Raw genomic sequence first — 17,953 nt, 5'->3', positions numbered from 1 at the left:
ATAGCCCTTTTTATTCTGCGTATCATTTCTGTGGTCTTTTTGGGTCTTCTCCAGATGGGTTTTGCCAGAGATTAGTTTTCATTACATTTTTGAGGAGCTCAATTTTGGTTTTATTGATTCTATTGTTTCCTGGTTTTTTACCTTTGTTTTAAATAGTAAAACTTTAGGTACTCTCACAAATTTGTATATATTTTTATAGTCATTTAGTAACAAGTATGTTGTAATTTCCCTCATGAATTATTTAGAAATGCATTTTGAATTTCCAAGCATCTTGAGTTTGTCTGACTATTTTTTATTGCTTATGATACTGATTCTTTCAAATTCCTTTGTAATTCAGAATTTGGTCTTTTAAATTTTGGGTAAATAGTCTGTGTGTTTGAATAGATGCATGTTTGGAGCATGATTTTATATATTAGATCTAAGTATATTAGGTCAAATGTGACAATTCATTGCTTCTATATCCCTTTTTTCTATTTGATCTAGTCTCTTTCTGATGGAATTATATCAAAATTTCATAGTACGATTGTGAACTTGTCCATTTCTCCTTATATTTTGCTGGATAAAAAAATTCCAGTCTGATAAATTTTGCTTTTAATAGGTAAATTAAATCAATATACATTTATTTTAAAAAGAGGGTGTGTTAAAAAACAAAATTCAACTAAATAAATTTGAAGATCTAATTGGTGTTTGTGAATTGGGTAGCTCCATCTAGCAAGCAGAAAGGAGCTCAGGGGAAATGTACAAATTGGAAGGCTTTTATAGCTACAGGGGTCAGGGGACTTACAAATAAAAGGATTATTTCAGACAAGGTTACCTTGCCATAGCAGCCAGGGACTTCAGAGGTCTTATCTGGAAGATCACCTCACAGGTGCTGATCAGAAAAAATCCAGGCTGATTGGTTTAAAATTCCACTGCTGGGAGAGGCTGAAATGGGACTTAGCACAAGTGACTCCATTTTGGGCCTGTTGTTTCTTTTTTAATAGGTGCCAAAGGAAAACAAGATTTCTGTGAAATCTTTTGCCTTATCTAAGAAAATGGTTGAACTAATATCTTCTTAGATATTGAAGCTCATTGTTGTTGGGTCTTATTTCATCTCGTGTGCTCACTGCTCTTACTGGGTACATCTTTTTCCAAATATGAGCAGTGATGTAGTACTGCCACTGTTCATGGACAGCCCTTCAGGATTAGCAGTGCTGGGAAATAGAAGGCCTTACAGATATTCCTTTAACTGCAACATTTTAGCTTTCCTTATTAGCTTGTATTTTGTTTAGGATTTCTTAACATTAGTAACCTTTTCATAAATGCAGTCCTTTTGTTTTAAAGCATACAAAAAAATAATTTCTTGCAGCACCATAAACCTTTGCACTAGAAACACATATAAGCATCCTATTACCCATAACAGCCATTTATTGATAAGCCAAGGATTTTATCACTTTTAAAACTTTCTGGCACCAAAAAGCTTTCTTACCAGGAATTTTATTTCCTTAATTTAAAGTCACTGTGTTCTTTTTGTAAGCAGCCTAAGCTCTATCTTGGGTTTTCTTTAGAGTGTAGAACAAATTCCTCTCTTTATTTTGTTTTGTTTTTGAGCTGATTATGCTCAGTTCTTCTATAGTGGTCCACTTATTTATTTCATAGATGATCATGAAGTCATCTTTGGTAACTCACAGAGATTGGAACCCAGTCTTTCATCTTTTTTAATGTATGAATATAGCCAAAATCACCATACCAAACATTAATATCTGCTGGCTAAAAATGGTTCTTGGTATGGTTGCAAATGATTTTTCCTTAAAATGAAAGCTTTAGATGAATTCATTACAAAATATAATTAGTGTTTTCCTTGGTATATGTTTACATCGTCCACCCTCCCAGCTTTCTTGACACTTAATCTTGATCGAGAATCATATTCTATTTGAAATATGAGTCGTCAGGAAAGTGGAAAAAACATGCTTTAGAATTCAGTTTGCTAGAGGCATTCAGTAATCAATGGATATTTCTTTTGGTATGTTTTGAAGAACAAGTGAGAGTCTCAAATATTTATGGGAAAATCCATGCTGTAATTCATCTTATCACTCTTGAATGAAGTTTTTAGGTTTTATTAGCAGACTTTGACATTTTCAAATCTAGCAATCCAAACTTTTTAATAATGCCAGAAGCATCTTTGAATTCTTAATTGAAATGATAGTTTTTATGCTTCAATGCAGCAAAAATAAATGGTCTTTAGGTAGCATTTTTTTATTAATGATTTTTCCTAGAAATGCTTATATTTTACATTTTAAAAAATAGTTTTATAGGGGCCTAATTTACATTCTATAAAATTCACTTGTTTTAAGTACAACTTAATGAGGTTTAGAAAATTTGGATATATCCTTGCAACCATCTCTACAATTCAGGTTTAGAAAACTTCCATCAAGATAGAATTTTTAAAGCTGGTCCTACTTATAACTAAGTAGGCTAATTTTTGAACTAAAATCATAGATTTATAACATATTTTTATAATTGACTTTATTTGAATTCATAATGTCTCCTTCTGTTTCAGTAATATGTACATATAAAAATATACTGAGTTTTGGAATAGGAGTAAACAGATTAGTGGAAGAGAGCCCATAATAGACTGTGGTATATGGAATCATTTAGAAAACAATATGTTAAAACCACTGGAAAAAAAGCATAATTTAATAAATGGTACTGTGGCTCTTAGTTACGTTTTTGGAAAATAAATAATGATAGAACACTGACAGATCACTAAAATCATTTTAGGTATATCATTTGTTTAAGTGGAAAACATAAATCCATAAGAAACTGTAGAAAATGTAAACAAAATGATTTCTAGATGTAGAAAGACTTATTAAATACTTAAAATGTGGATTAAAGTTAAAATAAATATACTGTTTGACTTTTGACTACATAAAATTTAAAAACATGACAATATATAAGATAGATGGCAAACTGGGGAAAATACTTGTAATAGACAGATATGAAAAGTTGGGGGTTAATCTGTATTATGTGAATATTACATTCAAATTAAAAACAACTACTTATAAGTGATATCAAATTAAGAACAAAAACCACCAAAATGTAATAGATGATCATATACTAGACAGCTCAAAAATGAAGAAACAGACATTGCTTTGAATATGTATGTAACAAACAACAGAACTTCTAACTACATGGAATAAAAACTTACAGAACTAGAATAGATAAATTCACAATTTTAGTTGGCTACTTCTTCTCCATTCTCTCAAAAAAATGATAAAACTACTAGACAGAAAGTCAGCAAGAATTAGAAGTGCTAAATAATACCATCAAGCAACATGATATAATTGACATTTTTAGAACACTTTGTCCAAAAACAGCAGAATACAAATTCTTTTCAAGTGCCTATAGAACATTCACTAATATATACCTGCATCATAAAATAAACCTTAATACATTTAAAAGAACTGAAATTAGGATGAATTCTTTAACCATAATGGAATTTAAGTAGAAATTAAACAACACACTTCTTAATAATACATGGATAAAAGAGGTAGAAGGGAAAGAAGAAATACAGTGAAATTAGAACAAATAAGTTTTGTGGCACACAGCTAAAACAATACTGAAAGGGAAATTTATAGCATCAAATTCTTATATCAGAAAAAAATCTCAAATCAATTATCTAAGCTCCCATCTCAAGAAAATAGAAAAAAATATTTGTCAATCAACTGACATAAAGTTTCAGTTAAGCAAGATGAATATGTTCCAGAGATCTGTTGTACAGCAGTGTATTCATAGTTAACAATACTATCATGTACACTTAAATGTTGTTAAGAGGGTAGATCTCATGTTAAATTTTCTTACAATAAAGTACAATTAAAGAAAATAGTAAAATAACAGCACAATAATCCCAAAGCAACAGGACGGGAGCAAATAATAATGATAAAGGAGCAGAAATCAATGAAACTAAAAACAGAAACACAATAGAGAAGTCAATAAAAATTAAAAGGATAATAAAGGAATACTACAAGTAACTTTTCATGCAAAAGTTAACATTTAGATGAAGTAGACCACATCCTTGAAAAACACAAACTACCAAAATGTATCCAAGATGAAATAAGAATAATAATAGTGCCTATATTATAAAGTTGTTTTGAAAATAATTTAGTGCATGTAAAGCATTTGGAACAGTAATTGGCACATAGTAAGTCCTTGGTAAGTATTAGCTATCATTGCTAACTCTTAACTGTGAATATCTCAAAGATATATTATACTCAAAATCTTTCTTCATTTCAAAGTAAATTAAATGTTACTTTGCCTGATGTATTCCTTTTTTGTTGATTTGTTTTAGATGTAATAAAGAGACCTTGTAAGAAGTACCAGAGAACTTCTAAATATTAGGAACTAAAAAAAGTGAGAAATTTTATGGAAAACAAATATTATATTACTTGACTTTAATTTTCTTCAAAGCATTTCCCTCAGTTTTTTTCTTAACAATATCCTAAATAGTTTTATCATTATGAACAATTTATTTCACATTATTCAAAATCTTATTTTAGGCTATTATAATTTTTGGAGTCTTTCTTGGAGTTTTTGGAATCACAGTTTTTCTTTGTTCCTTTATAGGTCACCATTTGCTGCTGTCACAGACTATTCAGTCACAAGGAATAATGTCATACAGCTCTGCTTGGAACTGACAACAATTGTGCAACAGGTATTAGCTGACAAACTTTCCTTCTGTTAATTTATTAGCTCTTTAATATTCTATCAGTGTGAAGTATTCCTGTTTACCAAGAGTTAAGCTATGGGTTTAGGAGTTTCTCATTCAAAAACAAATGATTCTAAAGAAACCAAATATGTAATTATTCACTGGAAAATTATTCATATAGCCCAATAAACAAGGATTTTATTTACTGGAAGATGTGAAACTAAACTGAACCTCTAGAGGCACCATTATAATATGACCGTCTCTTATTAGTTTTACACTTTTTCATGGGGTTGACTATATTAACTTTCAGAAAATGAAATTGTCCCATTTGAATAACAATCTGAGACTTTTGCTCCGGGACACCATTATTTCCTTATTAGTTTCACTTATATAGGCAAACATACAAACAAATGTACACAATGGCCTTTAACACTTACATGATCTACTTACATGACCTGATTTTTTACTTGGATATTATCTATGTCAGGTATCTGCAAATCAAATGCCTTCAGAAGTGCAATAGCTAATATAAAAAATATGCGAACCAAGCCTGGCATCAGATATGGAGAAATGGTAGAGAGGTAAATTGGCTACTATATATCCTACAAAAATGTATTTAAATCTAAAAACAATAACACACTTGAGAGGTCTTACGCCTGCAGCCACCACTCTATGTAAAGCCGCTGTCAGCCTCTTGCTGCTGTCGGAATGCTATCTATTTGTTAACCTATCCAATGATGCAGAAACAGGGAAAGCAAATGATGAAATACAAAAATACAAAGATTATTGGGGAAATTTGTGAATTAATTTATCCTTTTACTCCCTATTCTTTATTACCAGGGATAATTAAGAGTTTCTCTTATCGCCTGTATTTTCTCTAACAAATAAGAAATTTTATTAATATAGATTTAAATGCTTCAGTATATTTTATGTTGTATTGTATAAACTTTATTTGTACCATTTCTCTGAAACTGCAGGTTTTAAGATGTCATTCATTACAAAAAGGATAGTAACTTTGTGACTTTTAGTTCTGGAATACATCAGACATTGATCACGATTATATCATGGCAGTGAGAAGGTCGACAACTCATTGCTGTGAGACATGCATGAAGATGGTGAACATTTTATGAGCTTTGAAGTAACCTAACAGTCTCACTGCATGTCTTCATACTTTGTATCAAATTTCCTTTCTGAATTTCAAAAATCTCAACTATGTAATAGGAAAAAGAGTGGCATTTTAGATCAAGTTCAGCAAAACTTTTCTGTAAAAGGCCAGAGTAAGTATTTATGGCTTTGTAGACTATAAGATGTAGGCTACCTTGTCTGATGCAACCACTCAGCTCTGCTGTTGTAATGCAGAAGCAGGTGTGTGTGTAAGTGTAAGTAAATGAATGGGCGTGGCTATGTGCCCTTAAAACTTATTTCACAAAAATAGGCAAAATGATGCATTTGGCCCATGGCCCTTAGTTTGCTGACCTCAGTTCTAGGGAAGTGCTAGTCCAGTATTGTCTGCTACCCAGCAGCATTCTCATCTTAAGGAAACTTGTTAGAAATTCAGATTCTTTGGAAAGCAACTCAAAGTACTATGGGAGGTCCCAGGGACTTGCACATTCACTAGTGTTCTAAGTGACTCCGGTCTTCATACATTATTCTAGTGCACAGGGGTAAAAGAGCAGTAATATAGCCTATACGTAATTTTCCTTATAGTTCTCTATAATTAGTGAAATTTCTTCAAAAATCTGCCTTTTAAAGCTCTATTTCTTCTAAAGGCATTAAAATTGACCAGAGATTTGCGATGTGGATAACAGATTATTAGTTTCTTCCATTTTACTCTGAAAGACATTCCCTCTGATTTAAGGGTACTTATTACACAGTATTAGGATAATAATTGTTCATAGTCTCTTAATATTGGGTAAGTGCTCAGCATTCTATGTACAAACACTCATAATAATATAATATTAGCACTTATCTACTACATAACAAGATCTGTGATAACTGTATTATATGTATTATTAAAGCTTTTTATTTATACACTAGAGGCCCAGTGCACAGCTGGGGAGGAGCCTGAGCATGGGCTTGGCACTGTACCGCTCCCACTCAATCTGGCACACTGAGCCTGCCACTGGTAGCGTTGCCACAGAGGCGAGGCAGGAGAGGCTCACTCCGCTGCAGCTACACTCACCAGCCATGAGCCCAGCCTCTGGTGCCCAGTCAGCTGAGGGGCACTCCCGCTGTGAGAGTGCACTGACCACCAGGGGGGCAGCTCCTGCATTGAGTGTCTGCCACCTGGTGGTCAGTGAGCATCATAGCTACAGGTCGACCAGTTGCTTAGGCTTTTATATATATAGATGAGACGCAAGATAATTGAAATACCATGGAATTAAATAGGAGAGCCAAACAACATTTATGTACAGCCATGTACACAGACAACAGTGGGGTGAAGTTCAGAGGAAGGGGGATGAGGACTAGATGGAGGTGGGCAAAGAGGAAGGAAATGGGGACATTTATAATAGTGTCAACAGTAAAAATGTTTATTTTTTCAACATTTCATACCTGAGAATCTCATACTTGTCAGTTTTATGAGAATGCAATCCATTTTAAGTCAAATTTCCAAAATAAATTCATTTCCAAGCATAATTATGACAGAAAGTGGGTGTTTTCCTCATGTCTCTTCCAAACATCTGGATCTGATTGGCCAGTTTTAGGTTTACTTTTGAATAATTGGCCAAGTCGTTGTTACGTTATAAACCAAGAGTGCAAATTGAAGTGGCAACTATGATAACCAAAGAACTCATATGAATATATGCATATTCCATGGACACAGTCGTGTGGTGAAGGCCTGGGGATGTGATGGGTGCAGAATGGAGGGGGTCAATAGGGAAAAGAAAAGGGACATCTGTAATAACTTTCAACAATATAGATAAATTTAAAAATAGGAAAGAAATAATAAATGGCAACTATGATCATATTTCTCGAAAACCTTGAAGGAGAGTACTCAGGTGTATTCATTTTCACTTAATTCATACATATCTAATGTTTTCCCATATCAAGAGGGGTTAAACAAAATTATCTTGAGGAAAATTTACCTTTTAACTTTTATGTATAGACTGAAGTCAGGAATGGAATTAACCAGTGTCACCCCAATCAAGTCAATAAAAAGTTTTTAAAAATAAGAAATGTAGTTTTTTTATATTTAAAACTCACAGATTCCAAAACAGACCTTTGTCACTCTCACCTTCAGAAGTTACATTGAGATGAATAGCTGAAATGATTGTCAGTGAGTTAAGATTTCCTGTAGAGAAACGTGCAGTGGTGTAAGTGCAGTTTGTGTCAGATATGACTAACCCATTTTGGTATTTTAAAAACCTACCATGCAAGCAACAAGTGATTCAGTTTTTATTTATCTCCAGAATGTATGAACATATATTAGCAACTACTTCATTGAAAACATACCCATTCTGATATTTCCACAGAGGTTTGTGAGTGCTCTCAACAGGACCTTTTAACTGCTGCACTATTTGGCTTAACCTTATCTTCAAGGCATAATGGGTTTAAATTTTGCTATTTACAGGACAGGAACCATTATATAGAATAGAAATAGATGATTTTAGAGGTTGAACTTTTAAGTACATTCCTTCTTGACAAAGCATTAAATTACTCCAACTAATTAAAATACACTAAATATACTCAGGATGTAGAAGGACCTCTGTACCCTCCACCCACTATATACTCTGTTGTGAAGAGGATGCCTTGACATTCTTAGTTCATTTTGCTCTAACATTAGCTATTCCTGTTTTTTTAAAGTTTAGTAGCTCATAATATTTATCACAGTTCCTTCTATTTCCTTCTCATTTTTCCATCACATGTCCTGTTTCACGTGTCACCTTTAAAATGCTTCAAATAAAAACCTCTATACATGAGTGTTCTTGGTTCTTGTCTTGCTCACTCTATCCCAGCTTCTACCTGACTTAGTATATTAATTCATCTACTTTAACTAGGTCTTTCTTGTTGTACCTTAAAGAGATATTAGATGGAGTTTCTCTTAACAAAGTGTATCTTCATTACATCCTGATTTAATCTATAACATCGATCACTTTCATACTATTCAAAACCCAACTCCAATTTTGTCACTTTGAGCAATTTTCCACTAATTTCCAATTTGATTGCAAACTTCTCTCTTGGGCTCCAATTATGGTCCTAACATAATTTCAGTTTTATTGTTTAGTACTTCATGTATCTCAATTGTACACTAGTTCATGTCAATGACTTACTGTTCATAAAATAGATTTTGCATTTTCATCATTTTATGTTGTAGGGCCTCCTCAGAACATGCCCAGTGTGTGTGTATTTTTATCTCTTCCTGTTAAAATTATGTTCCATCTTTAAAGGCCTCTAGGAAATGCCATCTCATGCATGAAACTTTTACACAACTGTTTGTACCTTCCCCCTACTTGGACCATTTGTATTTACTGTAACTATTGACATGATTGGGAATAAATTAAATACACCACCTTTTTCTTTGTCTTCTGTTTCCCATATGTTCTTGTTTTTTTTTTCTTTTTTCCCTATACTTCTCCATTATTTTTATGATTCTATTTTGTCCCTTTTCTTGACTTATTAGCTATAATTCTTTGGTCAGAGGCAGAAATCACTTAACTTACTTTACATAGCATTTCACCTCTCATCTATGGAAGTTATATTCTGCTGTGAATAATAATTATCTGATTTCTCTTAGATTATGAACTCCTTGAAAATAGCAACAATGTCTTGCTCATTTTCATATACAGTAGGCTCTCAATACAAACTTGTTAATATAAATTGACCTGAATTCCAATTATCCCCTGTGGTTAGCACAAGTTGTTTGTACTCTTCCAAGAAATATTTGGAATTAAATGCTTGAATTGTTTATTCATTTTTATTTCATCTCCAGTGTAAAAACTACAGTTCTAATTCTGGTATTCATGTAAGGAACCCCAGAGATATCTAGAGATACCCACTACTTCACATCTCAGTTTGTTCATTAGTTAAAATGAGAGTTTTGATCTTCATAAGCACTTTCCAATGCTAGCTTGAAGTGAACAAAACATCTGAAACACTATGCAAATATGTAATGCTAACAAAGCATATCTTTTAGAGGAAACTTAAATATAGGCATGATATATTAATGTTTGTAAATCATCTCTCAAATAATCTGTTATTTTTCTATTGTTATATGGTGTCCTATCTTTGGTACCAAGTTTTTCTGGGCTCTATGGTCTATTGCTTCCAATCAGTAGGAAAGAGGATATGCATGTGTGAGGGATAAGGGGTATACAGGAAATCTCATACTTTATCAATTTTGATGTGAAACTAAAGTTCTCTAAAAAATAAAGTCTATTAAATTTTTGAAATGAAAAAATATATAGGAATGATGATTGATAATAATGAAATATAGTTTTTTTTGTTTCTTGATAATGAAACTATGGGTGATTTTCTTTTATTTAGACTCTATTTTGTATTTTCCAAATTTTCTAAAATGAATTTGAGTTATCAGAGAAAAAAACAAAAAAATGAGCGCTATGTGTATTGAAGAAATGCTACTTTGATAAAACAGCACAGCATAGACAAATACTGTATTTTAAAATAAATTGTGTAGTTGACAGTCAATGCCCATCTGATTGTCTCATTCAGCCATTACACACACAATAATCACTGAATTATCTGAATTATATGTAGTATCTGAAGATGGGAATTAAACTTAAGTTGCCAGTAAAAGAGGCCAATTTGAATTAGCAAAGTGTAGATATCTAGGCCATGCATTTATTACCAGGCTTTCAAGAAATCTCATCTGAACAGTTATGATGATAGTTATGCTTTGAAATATGTTGTACTTCAAATTATTCTTCACTCAGCTTTAATTATTTTATTCCCTTTGCAGCAAGATGAGATGATCAATATCTAAAAATAAACTGTCACAAATAGCCTTTTTCCAATCTTAACTCAGAGGGGTGGTACTATGAAATAAGTGGAAAATGCTTCTTAATATTGGCTACTTAGATCTAAAGTAATGCTAGTGTTAAAGGGGAAAGAGAATGTAAATTCCTTTTAACAAGGTCTGTTTGGAGGAATTTATTTAATCTCCTTTGTTTTACTTATTTCCAGTTGTGATGGGTTTAGATAGTTATATTTGAAGTCTTTTAAAGTGATCCCCCCTAACACCTTCCTCCACATATAAAATTGTGTATAATAATGCATTTGAGAAAAAAATGGAAACTGGTTTTAAAATCTTTAAAGGAAAGAATCTACCAAAGAACTGAAGCTTCATTTAAAGCACTGTCAGCAACTAAATCAGAAAAAGAAGACAGGTACCCACGCATTTCTTGTCAGCATTGAAATAATTGCCAAGATGCCTACCCTAATGGGTATTAGCTTCACCTGAAAGTATTCCTACTGTACCATTTTTATATTTTCCACTTCAAACACAAAAGTGATTAATTAGATTGTCACCAGTTAAGAAATGGGCACAAAAGTATGGTTTACAAGGTGAAACTTTGGTAAAACTTAGAACACTTGGAGCAAGGGAAAGAGGGTGGGGACAGAGTATTAAGAGACTTTAGGCTTAGCCCTCTTGCTTCATGATTATTTCACCTTGAACAAACCTGTGCCATCTGCAAACATAATTCTATACATTATTGGAGAGTAAAATCAGAATTATTTCAAAAGTTCACAAACGTGAAGAGGAGCCCTAGCCAGTTTGACTCAGACTGAAGGGTCCCTGGTTCAATTCCAGTCAAGGGCACTTACTTCAGTTGCAGGCTTAATCCCCAGCTTTTGGCCGGGGTGCATGTGGGAGGCAACCAATCAATGTCTCTCTCTCACATAGATGTTTCTCTGCCTCTCCCTCTCCCTTCCACTCTCTCTTAAAATAAATCAATGGGAAAATATCCTCTGGTGAAGATTTTTTAAAATGTGAAGAGGAAAATAAAAAGAAAGTAATATTATTCATAAAATGAGTGAGAAATAGAGACTAGGCAAAATAAATTAGAATAAGAACTTCGTTTTAAATGGTAGATGTACACATTATTTTTCCCTTTGTATTTGGTGTTAATTTTCTTCAGCTGCATATACAGTGAAATCTGAATCACATGCTGAGAGAAAAATGTCAACATGTGAAACATTTAAAATCAGACTCGAAATGTTAAATACAGAGTGAAAAAAAAACTTCCTTTTAAAATTCAAGTTCTGACAATATAATTTTACCTGAAAGAATCTCCTCTAAATTCTATGAATGAAAATTTATTTCTGTTTCCTTATGGGCTTGCTCATTTTTCAATCTTTTATATACATTTTTGCATATCACTGGTTTTCTGAATAGTTTTTTTTTTTAAATATATTTTATTGATTTTTCACAGAGAGGAAGGAAGAGGGATAGAGAGTTAGAAACATCGATGAGAGAGAAACATCCATCAGCTGCCTCCTGCACACCTCCCACTGGGGATGTGCCCGCAACCAAGGCACACGCCCTTGACCAGGATCGAACCTGGGACCCCTCAGTCCACAGGCTGACGCTCTATCCACTGAGCCAAACCGGTTAGGGCTTCTGAATAGTTTTCAAAACATATTACTTTCGCTTACTATTTCCATCTGAAAGTCAGCGGGAGGAGGTGGAGGGGGGAAGATCAGTAGTCTCTTCAGATAAGATTTTGTAAAATAACTTTTGAGAAGAAATGCAAAGAAAAAAAGAAATTCTAGAGACATTTCCAAAACATCAGTCTATTTTAAGTCTGTAATTTTTGCCTACTGTGTGTCAACACTTTGCTTCCCCACAATTTAAAATTTGAAGAAATAGCATTTACTGTTCAAAAAATTTTAACTGCGAGAATCGTCACCAAGAAATTAAAGTTCATTGAGATGTTAAAAGGTAGTTTATGGTCCTGGCTTATTGTATGCATCAGTATGAAGGTTTGTTATGCAGCCCATTCTAGACTCCCCTAATTATTTTCTACTGTTAAATTATAAAAGTAAGATAATCTTTTTTTAGAAAAATTTAGAGTAATGAAGAAAAAAACTTGATTGTAATTCTTCCACCCAAAGAAAACCCCTGTTATCATTTTGCCTATTTTATTTCAGCCTATTTTCATATATATACACATGTATTTTGAATATGGTAATTTTCATTATTATTCCATAATATTTAAAAATTTTACTGCTGTGAATATTGGGTTGTTCTTGCTGTTAATCTGGCATTTTGTGGTGTTTAATAAATGGCAAGTTTAGTTATCTTATATAGCAAAAATGCCTTTGGAAACTAAACTCGGTTTTTTACTCCACAAAAAAAATTTTTAGGAGTGAGACTCTGCTTACTTTTGGTAGTTAGCGGCAATGAAGATTAACCTATTTCTAGAATGCCTTACTTTTTTTAAAGGGATTTTGGTTGGATTTAGGGTGTTTTTTAGATATTAATGCAAATTGATTATTGTGCTGCATGTTCTGGAAGATATTTTGAAACATGCATGTTTAAATGTAATGCAGACATTAATGTTGATTACCTATGAACTTACTGTCCCTATTTACATATTCAAATAACCTAGAGTTGAAAATGGAGAACTCAAAATGTGTAAACGGCCAGTACATAATAGTTAGTCATACAAAATGTGTGTTCTAAAAGGAATATTAAGATTCAAGTGGTAGTTAAATATATGTAAAGTTCTAAAATATACATATAAACTATACTAGGGTAGGCAGAACACATATTTTAAGGTTTGTGTAGTATTAAAACATAAAAGCCCACCCAGGACAGTCTCTGATTCATCTGAAACACAATTTTAAATACTATTGTTTTCTTTATTCTGAGAATTAGTGTTTAAACTTTCCTGAACCAGTCATTCTAGGTGACCTGAAAATTGGCCTGGACTCTTGGGATTGAAACTGGGACATTTCAGAACAAAAACCAGGACAAGCTTTATATGTAATTTTAAACAATATGAACGATATTATTTAGCATACCTGTTGAAGACAATACGAAAGGTGATTCTGTTTTTCACTTTGTATTTAAACACACAATATATATGTGGTTCAGATACCATTTCCAATATACTGTACTTTTTCTTTTGTAAAGAATTGAACCAAAAGTAAGACCAGTCCATTTAAGAAACTATATGCTGTTGGAGACTTGGTGAAGGCAGGTGTCTGCTCCATGCACTGCTGTTTCCAGTGCCTGGAAAATATGAGTTAGTTGAAAGAATGAAATGATTAGTTTTCCCCTTAAAATTTCACTCCAAAAAAAAGGTTATTGAATTTATTTTTTAGACCAATGGATTTTAATGTAACATATTGTGAAAAAGTTATTATTTGGCATCTGATTCCACACTGTAACTAACATTAAGTAGATGTCCACTTCTCAAGTTTTAGCATAGTATTGTAAAGAAGAATAGGCATAATTACCTGAAAAGGCTCTTAGAATACCTTTTTTCCAACAACATATCAGTGGGAGACCATGTTTCCTTTGTATACTTGAACCTAACAACGTATTGCAGCCGTTTGAATGCAGAAGCAGTTATAAAAATCACCAGATTTTAAGTTTAGCTGCTCTAACTCATTTTGATGCTGATGAAGACCTAAAAGAGAAGTAAAGAGAAAATTCTCATTTTTCAAAATTAATGAAATCCAGGTATATCTTGATTATTACAGATACAAAATTAGTCATTTAAACTTTAAGGCCGATCCTTCCTATTCCTTCTCCTATTAATTCTTGAAATTACAGGGATATGAGTTGTGGGAAAACAGTGGTGACAGTACCAGTCTCTGCTATGAAACAGGTGAATTGGGGAGGGGAAGAGAAATAAATCATGGGAGAGAACAAGAGGACCAGAGGCTCAGAGGTGAGGGGGCTGGTCTTGGAGCTTGAAAAGGTTTCCATTATGACTCGGCCATTCACTTGGTTAGTTGCAGCATCATCCCATACACCAAAAAGTTCGTGGGTTTGATCCCCTGTCAGGGTGTGTATGGGAGGCAACCCATCTATGTTTTTCTCTCACATCAGTGTTTCTTTCCTTTTTCTCTGAAATCAATAAAAACATATCCTTGGGTAAGGATTAAAAAAAAAAGAGGTTCCCATTACAATCCAATCTGCTTCCCACCCTCCCCAAATAAATTCATGTATTCATTTCTGAGAATCATTTAGAATGCTTTTGTTGTAGCTTAAATTTTTCAATTTTGATATGCTACCAAATTGGAATCCTGAGCCATAATGTAATTTAGAATATGTTGCTATAGAACTACATAGTACCAGAGTGGGAATTATAAAAGTACATAAGGGAATCAAAAGGTTTGATATGGTATCTTTTTTAGTTCTTGTTCTGTATATATTTTCTTCTGTATCTTGCTCCCATTTAAGTGCTATCCTCAAAGTTTTTAATGTCATTTGAAATGTCTAGCCTAGTGTTTTTTAGCAGTTATTCATACCATAACTATTGATTTCCTATTTAATATATCACTGTTTTCCAAAGCCCTCCTCACCACACTAGGCTTCCTGTTTCTTCTCATTTAAACTATCTACACTGCCTCCCCAAAAGGATTCTGAACTGCCTTGTAGAATGGAAACATATTCTGCTCTGGGCTATTCTGTTTATCTTTGTAACCTCTCCCTCAAACCATATCATCTGGATTAACTTTATTCCTTATGACATTTAAAATTATTAGCAAAAAAGGGCTGTATAAAGTTTAATAAGCAGGAATAATATCATTATTTTGAGGTTGGCAAAGTGCTTTTACAACATATTATCAGATTTATTCCTTACAATAATCACGTGAATTAGGTAGACTATATGTCATTATCTCAATTTTGTAAGTGAGTAAATAGAATTTCAGAGAGGGAAAATGACATAATAAGTGGCATGGCCAGGACTTAAATGCAGCTGCTTTGATGTGGTTTGTCATATTTTTATGCTCATTGCTCCTCAAGCTTGACTTCACCTTAGAATCAAGTAAAGAGCTTTTTAAAAACACTGATATCTGGGTCCCATCCAAGACCTATTAAATTAGATTCTCTGCATTAGGGCTTGGAATCAGTGTTTTTTAAATGATGCCTCAACTGATTCTATTATGGAATCAAAGTTAATGACCACTGTGCTGTACTCATACTTTAATGATTTAGTTAGTATGACATGAGTGTGAAGTGGGAAGAGATGTATGTGATCAAGAACAAACGGTGTTTTCCAAAGGATGGTCCATGGACCATGATTCATCTGGGAAGCTTGTTAAAAATTCATATTCCCACCCTAGCCTGTTTTCTCAGTGGTTAGAGCATCGGCCCTCGGACTGAAGGTTCGTTGCAGATTCAGTTTTAGTCAAGGGAGCATACCTAGGTTGCAGGATCAATCCTCAGCTCTGGTCAGGGCGTGTGTGGGAGGCAACCAGTCGATGTGTCTCTCTCACATCGATGTTTCTCTTTCTCTGTCTCTCCCCCTCCCTTCCACTTTCTCTAAAAATCAATGGAAAAAATATCCTTGGGTGAGGATTAACAAAACAAACAAACAAAAAATACGTATTCACCATAGGCTGAATGATTAAGAACTGTGGATCAGACGACTCAACTACTTACAAGTCATATCAGTCCAGAGCCCTCACGTTTATAAAGGAGACTAAAATTTAGAATGTACAACTGTAGTTCATCTGTGTTATAAATGCATATACAAGAGGATTAGACTTTTTCTTTAAAACATCAAATATATTAATAAAAATGGTCATTGTGCATTTGTAATAAGGAAAAAAGTGTTAGAAACTAAATGGTATCAACGGACAGGGACAGGAACTAGAGTTAGTAAAAAAAAAAAAAAAGAAGGAATAATGATAATTTAAAGTTTAACATTTATGAGTCATATTATGCTTTATGTGTATTACAGTGGGGCCTTGACTTACGAGTTTAATTTGTCCCGTGATGGAGCTCGTAACTCAAATTACTCGTATGTCAAATCTTAAAGTGAACGAGTGAGACACGTGATGCTGGGCTGATGTTGTGGCATTCACTGTGATGTTCGCTGCGCCAGCTAGTGGTGGGGTATCTGAAGCTGGCTCATAACCCGAATTTTAGCTCACAACTCAAAGCAAAAAATCGGCCGAGAGACAGCTTGTATCTCGAAAAACTCGTTAGTCGGGACACTCGTAAGTCAAGGCCTCACTGTATATCATTACATCAAAATATAGATTTTTTATACCAAAGCTAGTGGCCCAGTGCATGAATTCGTGCACAGGTGGGGTCCAGCTGGCCCAACTCGATTGGGGCCCATCATAAGTGGGGGCAGCCGGGGGGAGGGGCCACAGGTGGTTAGCTGGCCAGCTCCAAACCCTGGTTGAACTCCCAGTAGAGGGGACAATTTGCATATTAGCCTTTTATTATATAGGATAAGATGACAAACCAAAGAAAATAGAGAGTTACTAATTATAGGCACTAATTTTCTAAGGCACTTTGCCTCTGCTGACAAAGTAAGTTTTTAATAACACAGGCCCCTTGAGTTGGGTCAGGATGACCACAGATATCAGTTAGGTAATTCAGATGCACCCTAATACAAGTGAAATGATGGGTTGAAATTTTAATGAACAGAGGCATGTTGAAGAACCAGGCAGATTTAAGTAGTTAGGACAAATAAGCAAAATTATTCTTTTAAAATGAGGCAAAATTATCTACAAATACAAGATGGGAAAAGACTAGATTTGCATCAAGGTAGCAGAATGTAATCTGAGGTTGATTGTAAATTATAATGTGTGAGGAGTGATACAGCATGTAAAATTCATGGAATAGTTATTGCATTAACCTCTCTGCATTGGTTAGGTCTTCATTTGCATGTGTGTGTTATTTTTTCTGCTTTTATTTGGTGTAGGATTATATCAGTTAAGGTAAGTTATATTATGCTGCAATAATAAAACAACCTGAAAATATTAGTGGCTTATAATAACACTCATGTTCAGTGGTCATGCTTCATGTCCATCCTGGGTTACTATAGCTCTACTCTGCATACTCTTCATTTCAGAGCCCAGAACAGCCTCTTTTTTATGTAGACTTCTGTCATGGCTATTATAATATTTTATTAAATACATTTATTTTTATGCTTCTGGCTTTCAGCATTTCAAAGTCTAAAGTTAGCTACTTACTTTAAATGAATGTACTCCTTTCTGAAATGAAAATGGAATTAAAGGTGACCTCCCTTTCTATTCCCTAAGTGACACATCTTGGAATCACTTCCATTGAAATTTAATAGAGAATTCATTGCTTTAGAAGACACCCATCCTGTT

At 33.6% G+C, this 17,953-nt stretch overlaps 1 protein-coding gene across 5 annotated transcripts in view; it reads left to right on the top strand.

The window, feature by feature from the left end:
* Positions 1-17,953, top strand: part of CNKSR2 (connector enhancer of kinase suppressor of Ras 2) — a 253,350-nt gene that overhangs the window by 62,640 nt on the left and 172,757 nt on the right. For all 5 annotated transcript variants that reach the window (XM_036305515.1, XM_036305518.1, XM_036305517.1 and 2 more), the window contains exon 4: positions 4,603-4,690. In XM_036305515.1, coding sequence (XP_036161408.1) covers positions 4,603-4,690 — 88 coding nt within the window. The remainder of the gene's footprint in view (positions 1-4,602; positions 4,691-17,953) is intronic.

This window comes from Myotis myotis, unplaced genomic scaffold (genome assembly GCF_014108235.1).
Source record: "Myotis myotis isolate mMyoMyo1 unplaced genomic scaffold, mMyoMyo1.p scaffold_m19_p_4, whole genome shotgun sequence".
In the NCBI taxonomy this organism is placed as follows: Eukaryota; Metazoa; Chordata; class Mammalia; order Chiroptera; family Vespertilionidae; genus Myotis; species Myotis myotis.
This window is presented reverse-complemented; position numbering and strand designations above follow the sequence as displayed.